Raw genomic sequence first — 13,892 nt, forward strand, 5'->3', positions numbered from 1 at the left:
CATGTGTGTGTGTAGAATTCCTCCGGTCCGTCGACCACTGAGTATCTATCAGGCTTCAGGCCTCATAGCTCCTATGAGATCAGTGTTTACAGTTACACCAGAGTGGGCCATGGGAATCAGTTCAGCAGCCCAGTGACCTTCACCACTAACGAGTCAGGTAAAGTACACACTGTCTGCCCACAAGGGATGTTTCACTGATGTAGGTCACTGCTCACAATTTGTGGTTCAAAATTGGTTTGCACAGTATATTCAATTCGAAATACCTTTTTTGTCCTTTAAGGGGCTACTAAAGGAAAGCTGCTTCACTGACATAAAAACACACAAAAAACACAAATTTCATCCACATGCATCTAAAAAATACAAAACATGACGGAGTAAAAGAAAAGAAGAGAAAAAACAAGTTGAAAGACACATGGGTTCGGGACTAGTCCATACCTGGCCAGCGGTGTACGACACCACGTGACAGTGAAGAATGCCAACCAAAGCTGATGTTAGGATAACAATTCCACTGTATCACCTCTCTGTCTGCAGTGTCTGATGCTGTGGGGAACCTCTCTTGCTCAGGAGTGAGCTGGGATTCAATCCAGCTGTTTTGGGAACTTCCAGCCAACCCGAATGGGCAGATCATTTTTTATGAGATTCTAGTGGAGGTAGACTCACAGTCCTACACGCACCAGGCTCACACACCAGAGTACACATTGACTGGGCTGTCTCCAGACCAGAGGTATGCACTCACTGTTGCCGCAGTCAACTCTGCAGGACCCGGAGACGGACTGAATTGTACTACTTCCACTCTTCCTGAGTCAGGTAGTCAGTTTTTTTGTATTGTGCAACATTTTGGCTTTTAATTGCTAATATACAGTAATACTGAATGGATACCTCATTCAATCCTTTTGTCTACATTAACAGCCCCAGCTGCCCCTCGCTTCCTCACCATCTCTCAGGTCACACCTAACAATGTGACACTTCAGTGGGCTCCACCGTTTTCCATTCCAGGCCTCCTGAAAGAGTACCACATCATTGCACAGCTGCTTTCAACTGCTTGTGAACCAAACACACTGACTACTGCACAGCCGGCCCCAGAGGACGAACTGACATCAGACTGCGTGGACTCTAATGCCACAGTGTCAGTAAATGCTTCGGATGGCATTGAAGAGAACCACAGTGTCACACTCCACTCCCTGGCTAAGTACAGATACTACCGCTTCAAAGTGGCTGCTGTGACCAACGCTGGAGTTGGGGAATATACACACTGGAATTACGCACGTACACTGGCTGGAAGTAAGAGCGTCGCAGTGATGGTATCTTTTTGTGTTGCCAGGGGAGGGTTGCAGTTAGTCAGTATTTATTTCCAGGTATTCAGCAAGAATAAATATAATCCTATCTGATGTTTGGTTTTTCAGAAGTAACTTGGGCATCGCCTTGACAAGACCTGAGCAAACTTAAATTGTATCTCGCTATGAAGGGAAATCTTTCTCTTCACATGCCATAGTATTACAGCAAGTTTGAGTTGTTCAGAGATTCAGCATTCATAAGTAGCAGAAAACGCTGTCCACTACCTCCTCTTCTTGTTTTTTTGAGTGGTTCACATCCTCATAGCACTGTGTTGCTACCCTGCACTTACTGTGATGTGGCAGTTTGTCTTGTTAAACCCTGTTATTATTCTTTTAAATAATAGTAGCAGTATTTTTACTCTACAATTGAAATGACAGAAAAATCTGAATATATGAATGGGTTTGATAGTAGATCAGTGGAAATTACATGATTCATCATTGCAGTGCAGAATATTAGCAGGCTGCAGATTCGTAACCCCTGTCCACATTAATACTTCACAGCTAATTCACAATCGCGACAAACACATACTTAAAAGGCAAACAACACTTTAGAGGCCACATGACCACAAAAGCATGGGCCAGGCTTACATTCAAAGAGCCAAAGTCATGGAAGCATCAATCGACATTGGCATGATAACAAAGCAACATTTAACAGGGTTCTTTTGATTTGATAGCACATCATAAGCATTCTGTGTTCCTCTTATCTCCTCCCTCAGACCCTGATGACCCTCCCCGGGACCTAAAAGTGATGCCCACCTCCAACGGCCTTCGCATTTCATGGGACGCTCCAGCTGTTCTCTCTGGACCGACTTCGTATCTTGTGCAGGTCAGTTCGTTGAGTTTTGGTTTTACACAAACACAACATGTCACCAATAACTGTAAAACACACAGATGTTCTTTGACCAACGTACCTCTGTGTTGATCTGTTCTGAGTTTGTTAAAATGCAAATCATGTGAAATGAATCCAACTCTGCTCATCCACATACAAGCATTGAATCCTTCCATGAACTCTCCTGTCACACCAGGTGGATGGTCCTGGTTTGAACATCTCAACAGTCAGAGCTCCAGGAGAGTTGACAACTGTCGTTGTGATGAACTTGACTGCTTTCACTCGTTACTTGGTGACTATCACTGCTTTCACTGGTCCGTTGGAGTACGCGGCCAGCGATGGGAAATCCATCGGGCCTATTGAATTTCAGACAATGGAGGAGGGTACGTGGACATTTACATCTTGGGTGCACCAGGCCCACCTGTAAATATACCCAAATCATTATTATTTCTCATGTCATTGTTACTCTGTCCCAAGAGCCCACAGACCCTCCCAAGAATGTGATGGTATCAGTTATCCCAGAGGAAGTGAACCGTGTGAAGGTGACTTTCACCCCTCCAGAGGAGCCCAACGGAAACATAACTGCTTACTTTGTGTACATCTACGAAAAAGACCAGCTGGTCAAGAACATCAGCCTTAATATCACAGAAAGAGACCAAAACATGATGAGCGCTGTCATAGAGGGCCTAAAGGGAGGACACAGCTACAGCATACAGGTGAAGCACACACACACACACACACACACATACACACAGCCCAAACCCAAACAAGTTTAATGTTGTTAAAATTTTCTTTGACTACTTTTTGTGCTTGTCCCACTCTCCCTCCTTTCTTCTATTTGTCTGTAGATTTCAGCAAAGAACGGGGCTGGTAGGAGTCCACCCAGCCCACATGTCCAGATAACGACAGGGATCACAGGTACCAGTCCCTCTGTATTGTGTGTGTGCACCGCATCCCTCCACAGGGCTTCTCCCTTTCTTGTTGCAGCATTTTTTACGAAAACAGAGAATTGCTGCTGCACAGTCTCACTGCAGGCATATTCTGACACAGCAAATGTAACTCAGCAATATTGTCAGATGTGTGTTGATGATGTAGAGGACTGAGCAGTGGTCTGTTTGTCATGACTTATATGTAAATGCCTCAGACTAATTCCACATCTTCACAAACACCTCTGTCTGTCTGTTTGTGTGTGTGTGTGTGTGTGTGTGTGTGTGTGTGTGTGTGTGTGTGTGTGTGTGTGTGTGTGTGTGTGTGTGTGTGTGTGTGTGTGCACGCTCCTCTGTGCTCACCCGTGCGTGTGTTCAAGCCCCATCTAAGCCAACCCAAAGACCTGAGGCAGTCTTCAGCCATGGAGGGGTTGCCATGGTAACCCACAGGAGTATCGCCATCCGCATGCCTGCCTGTTTCTATAGGGATGACAACGGGCCAATCAAAGAAATTCAGGTCATCGTGGCCGAGTCAGGGGGTATGCCTCTTCAAAAACATTGACAGCCGTCACTTTTAGTTGAATACACTTGGGTATCAGCCTCGCTTTTGGCTTTAAGCCTGAAGTAGAATCTTGTTTTACAGTACGTCACTCTGTCCTAAGCTCACAAAAGTCAAAATGTATGCAAAAGCCAAAGGGCTTAACGTCAGCCGAAATTTGACTCATTCTCCCTGCGATTCCTTTCCTCTCTAACTGACTCACTCATCCTGTCACAGTGAAGGACATGCAGAACCTGACCGACTGGAAGAATGCCTTTTTTGATCGTCCTGCCCCTTACCTGACCGACAAGGGGTTCCCCAACCCGCCATGTTCTTTGGGGGATGGGGCATTGCGCACAGACACGCACGTCAGAGGTGGTCGCAATGTGTCTGCAGGGGGCCGGCCTGCAGTGAGACAAAATCACACTACGGAAGGAACGTACGTGATCGGAGGGAATGATGACTGTATAAAGGAGAACAACACTGACAATTTCTGCAATGGGCCTCTGAAGCCAAACACGGTCTATGTGTGAGTGCAAGACACACTCAACCCCACAGGAATTTAAAATTCATTGTATGTACATGTTTTATAATAATATTAGGCTGACACGGGACTGTTCCATATTTACCAGGTTCAAGTTCAGAGCCACGAACATCAATGACCAATACACAGACTCTGAGTACTCGGACCATGTCAAAACTGCAGGTATTTCTATTCATGTCTGTATTTCTATAAATCAAACAAATGTAATATAAAACCTCTATCGTCCTGTGTGCTGTTGTCACCTCTTTCTCCTCTCCCTCTCTCTGTAGCGGACGGGCTGTTGACCAGAGAAGAGCAGATCATTCTGGGTGTTCTGCTCTCCTTCTTTTTGGCGGTGTTGCTCATCATCATCATCTGTGGCTCTGTCAAGTAAGATGGCAACAGGCATTCAATTGTTTGCCAACATTCATATGCAAGATTGATTGCAATTTAGTGTCAATGCACAGAAATTACAATGTGGAACATAATGTGTAGAAAATGCAAATTTTGCATTGCATGATTTGCAAACAATCTGTTTCCTATGGTGTCATTTTTATTCTGCATATACCTTGTTATGAACTCAATTTCATTGACATATTAGGATCCACCAGCGCAAGAAGGAGGGCGGGACTTATTCACCCAGAGAGGCAGAGATCATAGAGACAAAGTGTAAACTGGATCAGCTGATCGCTGTCGCGGATCTGGAGCTGAAACAAGAAAAACTCAACCGGTTAGTCTGTGTGTTCAGTTGTAATCTAAAAGAGCCACTTTACCAAGTATAACACACACATTGTTCGCAGCTCAGACTGGCTGCACACGACATGAGTTCAGGCTTGATTTAGCTGCTGCAGACAAGATTTTAAATCCAAGTCAACAAGACAAAAATCTCTTTGCTGCAGCCAACTTCATGTGCGCTCCTGTCAGCACAAAACCTTCTAGTGTTGTAGAGTGTGTCCAGAAGCACTATGAAATACCACAGCAGTATGGTGGCTTTATAGTTTATCTTCAGTTCTCTGCAGAACAGACAAGTCATCCTGCCTGCATCTCTCCAACCATCCTCTCATACAAACTCAGCATCAAGCCCTTCTGTTTTTCTGCTTTGGCACGAACAAGTCTGCAGACAATCAGTGCTGCAAGCCGGTGAGAAACAATGTCAAACTCAGTGTTAGTTTTGGTGTATTAAGGTCACCGATGGCTAAGAGGAGGCAAGACACTGCAAGATAGAAAAGCTTTTAACATGAGTAGCACAAATAAAATTGTTTTTATGTATTTATTTTCCAATATAGATAGACTTCAGCATCGGAACAACCAATAAGCATAAACTTTCTGAACACCCTCCATCCCCAACATCTAAAGAACACCTACTCAATGACAAAATACAAAAATAAACCAAAAATACAGGGGTTCGTGAAGGACGTTGTAAAATTGTGGCTTGTCTTCAAGAGGAATTGAATGAACAGGAACATAAAAACATAAAACCCACATGAGAGGAGATGGATAAATAAAAGGGCTTCTTCTTGCCAGATAGCTGTCCCTTATCTCTTACTGTATGTGTAAAGTAATGTAACAGCCCTACTTGAGCAAATATTTGCCTTCCTTATTAAACTTCCAATAAAACATTTTTGCAGTGACTCTTTGTAGTCCTGAAACAGGAGGCAGATCCTGAGGATACTTTGCTTTCCACTCATTTTAAATGTCCAAAAAAGCATGATTGTAGGTTTTTCACCGTTGCATGTTGTGATCACCGCTTGGCTGCGCCAGCTGTCTTGTAAGTTGGCGTCATTAGGATCGTGTATCTCTCTGCTTTACTGGAGCTGAGATTTGTGTAAACACCACATTTTTTAACTCAGTTTATGATATAATAACACACTTTTTCTTGATTCTTGTCACGCGAATGGCACAAATAACATTCCTTGCACAGCACTTGCATCGGCTCACCTTGGCTTTGTTTTTCTCAAACCGAGCACTTTTCTCTCACCAGGTATTCTTCCTTCTTCTTTAGGCGGAAAGAGATGTATGTGATCCAGTAAGTTGGGCTTTTTGTCACGTGTGTGCCACATTGTGGTGTGTATGCTTTCTTTGCATGTTGCATTCCACCTTTCAGTCATCACTATGTGGGTGTCATTGTCATGTTACCCATTAAGGTTTAAATCATCCATCCGTGTTGCCTGTTAATAAACCTTTGATGGACGTAGCCAGTTGCGTGAACGAGTGACATCAGCGTTTCAGCCTTTTTCCTTTTCCTCCATCACTGGCAGGAGTTGTAGAGCTGTGCAGACACTCCTCTGCTTGAGACCATTTTCATTTGTTTACCCACTCACTATCTCAAAATTGCACATAAGTGGAAAGTGAAAGATCTGCGTAGCGACAAGTCTTCAGTAATGCAAAGAAACAACATCCATAGAGGGAATGACCACATGTTTCATTGTAAAGAAACGTGAAGAGCAGAGTGTCAAAACGTGTTTCATCAAAGTGGATTTGATTATAAATGGTTAAACCTCCTCTTCACATACTATGCCATGTGCTCTCTGCAATGAGGATCAGTTCAGTTGTCATGGACAGAAATACCACAGTGTAGGTTGTGATTATTGAGTTAATTAGATTCTTTTTGTTTGATGTTTGCTGTCTATTTTTGTCCAGGCTGCTCAGCTACAGGAAATCACTCAAGTAAGTCATCCTGCATAAATAATGAATATACACACAATAGTTGCAGCATAGATCAGTCCGCTCTGTATGGCTCCGCATAAAGAATATGTTTTATCTTAGAATAAACCAGCAGGAAATAGCATGTTGTTATAGAGCTTTTTTACATTTCTCTCTGTTCCTCACATTCGGTGTATTTCATCCCCTTACCTCTCTGTCAGGCCCGTCAACAAGAAGTCTTTTCTGCAGCACGTAGAGGATCTGTGTGCCAATGACAATGCTAAGTTCCAAGAGGAGTTTGCTGTAAGTGTTTTCCTACAACCTGGACCGGTGTTTATCATAATTGTGTCGAATGTAGAAACATATAAAATGGGATGAAATAATCGAAAATCTCCCGGAATTGACTAAATAAATAGAGCATGAAGAAGACAGTGAAGACGCATGGAAAGTCATTGCAAACAAAATCAATAAAAGCTTTTTCATCGGGCTTTTTTGCACCTCTGCTTTATTTATAATTTTTGACAAATTATATAGTCGTCGGAAGGTGCGTGCTTACCTCTTTCTCTACTGCATCCATCTCAGACCACAACTTAGAGACTTCTGCCGCTTTCTGGATTTTAACAGTATTTTTTAAGTCGAGAAAAATGTAATACCAATAACTTTGAAGTACCGGTAGGTGTATTTTTTAAGTTAAAAATACGTGCCCTGAAATTTGACCTCATGTTTGTGTGTCTATTTGAATACCGATGTGTTACATATTATCTCTCCAGGAGCTCCCAAAACTGCTGCAGGACCTGGCCACCACAGATGCAGACCTGCCGTGGAACAAATCAAAGAACCGCTTTGCTAACATCAAACCTTGTAAGTGATCAGGCTGAAAATGAACGTTCCAGAGTCATGATACTTATAGTATACTCAAATTATGTGTGTTAGTTCTACCATTAACTGCAAATGGATTTCACATCAGCTGCATTTCACTAAACTCACTAAACTGTGTCCAGACAATAACAACCGAGTGAAACTGCTGTCTGAACCGGGCACTGCGGGCTCTGACTACATCAACGCCAGCTTTGTCTCAGTGAGTGCCAGCTTTCAGATGTTAAAAGCCCAGCGGTTAACTCCTCCGCATGAGAGGAGTTTGTTCTAGATATTTCCCCGTCCTTTTGTGATTCTGTAGGCTAGATAACCTTTTCAAGCATTTGCGAGTGAATAATGTTTTATCATTTCAATAGGTCTTTATGTTGCTGGAGTGATTTTTAGAGTTAGCGAATATAATCACTTGCCTCTCTTTTTCTGTTTTCTAGGGCTACCTTTGTCCAAATGAGTTCATAGCCACCCAGGGTCCTCTGCCTGGCACAGTGGCTGACTTTTGGAGAATGATCTGGGAAACGGGAACCCACACCATCGCCATGCTCACTCAGTGTTACGAGAAAGGCAGAGTGCGTTATGAGAGATTTTCCACTGTTATGAAATAATATTCAGAGGACAGGCGGGGCTCCGTTTTGGGCTCCTTGACAAAAGGAGGGTTATATCTGCTGCGAAGATCTGATGTGTTTGTGTGTGTGACATTTCAGATTCGGTGTCACAAGTACTGGCCCGAGGACAATAAGCCAATGTCTGTGTTTAGTGACATTCTCATCTCAAAGGTGTCAGAGGAAGTCCTTCCTGACTGGACTGTCAGAACCCTGAAAGTAGAAAAGGTAACTGAGCTAACAACCCCTTATGCACACACGCAAAGTTGTTTCCAGTCTTTATGCCAAGCTGAGCTAACAGTCTCCTGCTTCATAATGAACTGACAGATATGAGCGTGGTGTTGATCTTCTGTGTAGAGAGTTATTTGTTCCACTTCTGGCAAACATAAAACCTTTTGCTCAGTACATTGTTAACTACATTTCATATTAATTGTACTTGTCTTTTTTCTTGTATGAATTCCTCTGTGCAGCATGGGCACTATATTTTGGTTCGCCACTTCAACTACACGTCGTGGCCTGAGCACGGAGTCCCAGAGTCCTGCAGCACTCTCATTAAGTTTGTGAAAGCTGTCCGAGCTCACAGACACAACAACACCACTATAGTGGTCCACTGCAGGTATCATGACACGGCAGTGGTAGTTTGTTGACACTGCATAAGCTACAGCAAAGTCATTAAAGTAAAGTGTAAATTATTCTGTTTTTGGTGGCAAAATGGAGTTTCATCAACAAAGTCCATCTCTCATTGTTCCTCAGTGCTGGTGTGGGCAGAACAGGTGTGTTTATCGCTCTCGACCACCTTATTCAGCACGTCAGAGATCACGACTTTGTGGATATTTATGGCCTGCTGGCTGAACTCCGCAGGGAGCGGATGTGCATGGTACAGAATCTGGTGAGTTCAATTCAAATACAGTCATGTATTTTATTCCTGTGGTTGAATTTCACAACCCAGAGAGAATAAACAAAAGACAAAAAAGGGTTATTGTACAGTGTGTTGTCTTAAGTTGTTCCAGTACACTTAAGAATCATCAAAGACTCACAAATGGCAGTCTAGTTGTCCTACTTTTTTTTTTTTTTTAATTCATGTCCTGCTGTGATCCCATCCCCACAAGAAAACATTTGGTAAAGTCTTGTATTGACAAAGGGAAAGGATCTGGCAGTGGATGAAAGACATATGCTGAGCAGGATTCCCCCCTTAAAACAGCATGAACATATCCTAAAATGACCCGATTCAGTCATTACTTGCAGAGCAGTGGTGTGTGTCTCAGTGCCTGCAGGGACCCTCTGCCTAGTGCCTGTGCTTTTCCTCAGTGTTATGGTCTTGTTATTTCTAGAAGTTCTGTGCATTTCTTTTGGCTTTAAAGTATGAGCCTGCAGTGTCTGCAGCTACAAGAGCTGCTTGCTTCTTTGAGACAGCAGTGTTCAGTGTGCTAGACAGCTGTTAGCATTGTAGTCCAGTAAATATGAGAAAAAGAGGCCATCACAATATTAGAGCCGTTGCAGACAGCTTTAAACAAGCCCACATTTTAACTTATCTAAAACACTTGCTGTCGAAGGAAAAACAAAAGCAAATGTTGAAGTTATTGTAAATATGACTCAGATCTTGCAAAGGTTCTTCATACTTCCAGGATCCTACTTTGCTTTCCATTGTCGTTGTTTTTACTATAAAATGATAATAAATGACAAATTGAACAGGCGTTTCATATATCTCCACATCCACCAATATTGAATAAAGCTATGAAGTCATGAGGCAGATTGTACAAACACATTTGCTTTAAATTCAGCTTTCGTAGGTGCAATGTGACACAGCACAGGTAGACGAGTAAAACAAATTGTTGTTAGGCTAGAGGAATTAATTACTTTATGTATATACCAGCTTCTAACAGGCCATGCGTATGATAAATGATGCAGACCATAACTGAACCACAGTGACTTGGACTAACCTTCTGCCATAGCGCCACTCATTCCCTGCAGTGGCTGGGCCAGCTCGGTCAGGCCTGCTCTCCTCGGGTCAACAGCTGTCTATTGATCTCATTTGGTTTCGGTTCATTTAGGTTAACAAATAGACGCAGATAGAAAGTAAACCAAATTCTTTCAGGGGTGAAAGTCATCATTCATGGTCCAAACAAAAGAGAGGCTCTGTGCATTCATCTGAAGCACGCCGGTCTCAAGCGTCCGTCTCTCTCCACTCAGCCAGAGAAGCACTCTAATGAGTCGTCTATGGGCCAAAAAACAGGAGGAAGCCTGAAAACCCTTTTTTCAGCATATGCACCCAGTGACACACTTTTATTTAAGAGGAAAGCCATCTTGAAATATGATGTCCAGTAATCATTTCCAACTATTGTAGTCTAGGTTTGAGTCTTTAAAATGTTGTCTGTCCTCTGTCTCCGTAAATTGGAATTGAATCTGTAAATCAGCTCTGAAATGTGTATTATGTTATTGCCGTTAACAGACAGAAGACAGTTGGACACAAATCAAGGTTGTTGTATTGAAATGATCACCAGCATAAGCCAGTAGCACACCCGACTCAATTCTACACAAATTGAATTTGATGGACTTCTGCTCAGTGTCTGTAAATGTGTATGTGCGTGTGCATGTCAGGCCCAGTACATCTTCCTGCACCAAAGTACACTGGAACTTCTAAACAACAAAGGCAACAGCCAATCCATCTGGTTTGTCAGCTATTCAGCTCTGGAGAAGATGGACTCCCTGGATGCCATGGAAGGTAACCAACATATAAACACACTCACATGCACCCACGCACTTGAATAAACACACGTGCACAGTGCTCACTCCACACATGTGTACTGGTCTTCAGGTGATGTTGAGCTGGAATGGGAAGAGACCACTATGTAAAGACCGAGGGGACACCTTTGCCTGGGGGAGAGTGAGGCCTGTTGGAAGGCAACCTTGTGCACAGACTCTGGACTGGCCGCCTCCAGAACACGAGGTTAGAGGGAGGAGGAGAAACAGGAAGCGAACAGCACTGTTTGAACTGAACGATCCGTCAGTCAACTAAGACTTTGTTGCTCCACTTCAACCCACTTCTCAGTACAGTCCTCCATTTAATGAACCTCTTGTCCACTAGTTTTCAAAGCGAGTGAGCGAAACAAAAGGGGTGAGACAGTGACGAAGAATGTCAGAAACGACGGGGAGAAAAGAGCAGAGCGGTGAGCTGAGTGTGATAGCTTCTTCACATTTGTAAGCCTATACAGATACTTTGCACAAATTGATTTCACTGAGTATTGTAAGTATTATGTTGATGTTACCTATGTTTTTGTAAGCTAATTTATTCAGCCAAAACGGAATCTCGTTTTAATTCTGACTATGTTGAAGTGTTGGCAGCATTTCTGTTTTGTTTATCCTTTCTCAAGAGTGATTTGCAAAAATAAAAGTAACTTGTATTTTTTTCTCTGACCATGACCTTAACGCTAAAACACTTGAACTTTCCTGCGAGACACTCTTGCATCAAATGTAGCCGTTTTGTCAATGCCATATGAAATTACAAATTAACAAATTGCTCGTCTTATTGTTTAGAGGACAGACTCAGCATCCATGGAAAATGATGTATTCTAAATCGTGCACACACACACAAATACATGCAGACTCACTACAACACAACTTGATATTCCACACGTACAAGTCAGGTTCAATACTGCGTTCTCATTTGTTCATGAATGAGGTCGGGCCCACTGTGCTGGGAGGACACTGTGCAGACCTGTGCAGACTGATTTCCCATAAGCGCCTTCATTCCACCGTCCTCCTTGCACACCTGGAGCACATTCATTCATTACAGAGGCCGGGAGTGATACAGACGCAGACATTGTGGCGTCTACACACACACACACACACACAGAGAGACGGACAGTTCAGGACCGAGAGTAAAAACTACTTTATTCTTTCATTCTCTTTGAACAGAAAAAAAATTTGAAATATTCCATTCGTAAACATGTTGATCTTTAAGAAATCTCCCTTTTAGAAATATTGTGAGGGTGCAAAGATTAATGACAGTGCTCCACAGTGAGGATGCAGATTGGTGCGTCTCCATGACAACCATGGAGAAGGCGGGGGAGGGGGGGGGGCAGAAAGGAAGTAGAGGAGGAAGGGGAGAAAATGACATCAACCAGCCCAACATGCCCTGACAATAATGATACAACATATAATTAAACTGCCCCTGTGTACTGTAAATGAGAAAAACAAAAAAACAATATCATGCTGTATAGTACAAGTCAGTCGGAGTTTACAGGAAACAAAGTGGGGTAGCTGACTTGAGAAATCAGTCTCTAAGGTGATTCTAAGATGTGCTTTAGCAGCTATGTGCATGTGTGTATGTCAGTGTGTGTGTGTGTGGTTGTGTATGCACGTGTGTGCATGACTTGTGTTTCACTGCACATATTCATCAATACAGCATAGCCCTTTACACACCTTAGCAGGTGACAGCTTAACATCTCTTGATTATTTAATAATAATACGACGCTGTAATTTCATGATGAATGTAGATCTGTATTAATATCAGTGTGTGTGTTACCATGGTAACTGGAGTGTGTTCTACAAAAGCTGCCTGTTTCCCGTCTCTCGTTGCAGTAGGATTTAGGACGCCCCCTCATATTAAATGTGAATAATAATAATAATAATAATAGCTATAATAACGATAATATCCTTTTTTTTAACTAGATTCTTCTCTGTACAAATACATACGTAGATACACACACTGGGCAAACCAATCACTTTTTCAGAATAAATCTATATTATCTATTTACAATATATCCAATATATTCTGTGGTGCAAAAGGTACAAGACATGTTCGGTGTGTCTCAGTTGGATGATTTGCAATCTGCTGTACAAACTGGCTCAAGCTCGAACCATCGAAACTGGACAGACAACCCGATGATGAAATCAGTGATTACTTGTTATTCCATCTTCAGTTTCCCCCTAATTAACATTCAGTATAGAAATGCAACTCTGCTTATATAACTTTCAGTGTGCAAGGAAAAATATAATTTGTGAGCGGGGAGTGATGTTTTTGTGAGGTGACCTTGATCTACCGTTTGTGGAGCAAATTATATCAATTTTTGAACAAAAGTTAAGAGTTTTCTTGGCACAGATACTGCCTAAATCCAAAGGTAACAACAGTATTCACACTATGTAACCCATTTCAGCCGTTTTGGATTAATGACCAGCCCTACTCCCTGCTGCCCATGAGTAAGCAAACTGAGCACAGTACACAAGCACGGCGCTCTCAGTACAACTCAGATATTACATGTTACAGTGCAGCAAATAACCTCCGGAGCTCTGTGGGAGCAAAATGCCACAGAGTCAGGGCAGTCACACACTATTGTGAAGATTTCTTCTCACACAAGTTCAGCGAAACACACAATGATTAAGCACAGGAACATATGATTGTCGTCAGGATGTGGTTTTAGGTTAGTTTAGTGAGGAGCAACGTCCTTGCTTACTGCACGTTACTGCACATGACAGGGTAGAGATGCTAGAACAGTTTATCTTTTTCTTGGCCTTCTGCCTCACGCACTGATTATCTGTTCCCTAGAAGATGAAGGAAACAAATAAGCTGGTATTCTCGTTTCTTCACATTTCGCAGAGATGAGGGTGGAAAAAGATTGCGGTGAGGA

The 13,892-nt window shown here is 42.7% G+C and overlaps 1 protein-coding gene across 1 annotated transcript in view; it reads left to right on the plus strand.

Annotated features, from left to right (window-relative positions):
* The window catches only part of ptprq (protein tyrosine phosphatase receptor type Q), a gene marked incomplete at both ends in the record, with an annotated part of 34,714 nt that extends 23,596 nt beyond the window's left edge, over positions 1-11,118 (plus strand). Inside the window, 23 exons of the mRNA XM_079280830.1 lie at positions 16-157; positions 532-807; positions 910-1,281; positions 2,051-2,160; positions 2,360-2,546; positions 2,641-2,879; positions 3,012-3,081; positions 3,470-3,628; positions 3,865-4,156; positions 4,260-4,333; positions 4,441-4,540; positions 4,752-4,880; positions 6,132-6,176; positions 6,791-6,817; positions 7,015-7,096; positions 7,564-7,654; positions 7,795-7,871; positions 8,098-8,232; positions 8,368-8,493; positions 8,736-8,881; positions 9,019-9,154; positions 10,864-10,987; positions 11,081-11,118. Coding sequence (XP_079136956.1) covers positions 16-157; positions 532-807; positions 910-1,281; positions 2,051-2,160; positions 2,360-2,546; positions 2,641-2,879; positions 3,012-3,081; positions 3,470-3,628; positions 3,865-4,156; positions 4,260-4,333; positions 4,441-4,540; positions 4,752-4,880; positions 6,132-6,176; positions 6,791-6,817; positions 7,015-7,096; positions 7,564-7,654; positions 7,795-7,871; positions 8,098-8,232; positions 8,368-8,493; positions 8,736-8,881; positions 9,019-9,154; positions 10,864-10,987; positions 11,081-11,118 — 3,177 coding nt within the window. The remainder of the gene's footprint in view (positions 1-15; positions 158-531; positions 808-909; positions 1,282-2,050; positions 2,161-2,359; positions 2,547-2,640; positions 2,880-3,011; positions 3,082-3,469; positions 3,629-3,864; positions 4,157-4,259; positions 4,334-4,440; positions 4,541-4,751; positions 4,881-6,131; positions 6,177-6,790; positions 6,818-7,014; positions 7,097-7,563; positions 7,655-7,794; positions 7,872-8,097; positions 8,233-8,367; positions 8,494-8,735; positions 8,882-9,018; positions 9,155-10,863; positions 10,988-11,080) is intronic.
* Between the last annotated feature and the right edge of the window lie 2,774 nt (positions 11,119-13,892).

Source organism: Melanostigma gelatinosum, assembly GCF_949748355.1.
Source record: "Melanostigma gelatinosum genome assembly, chromosome: 1".
Taxonomy (NCBI): Eukaryota; Metazoa; Chordata; class Actinopteri; order Perciformes; family Zoarcidae; genus Melanostigma; species Melanostigma gelatinosum.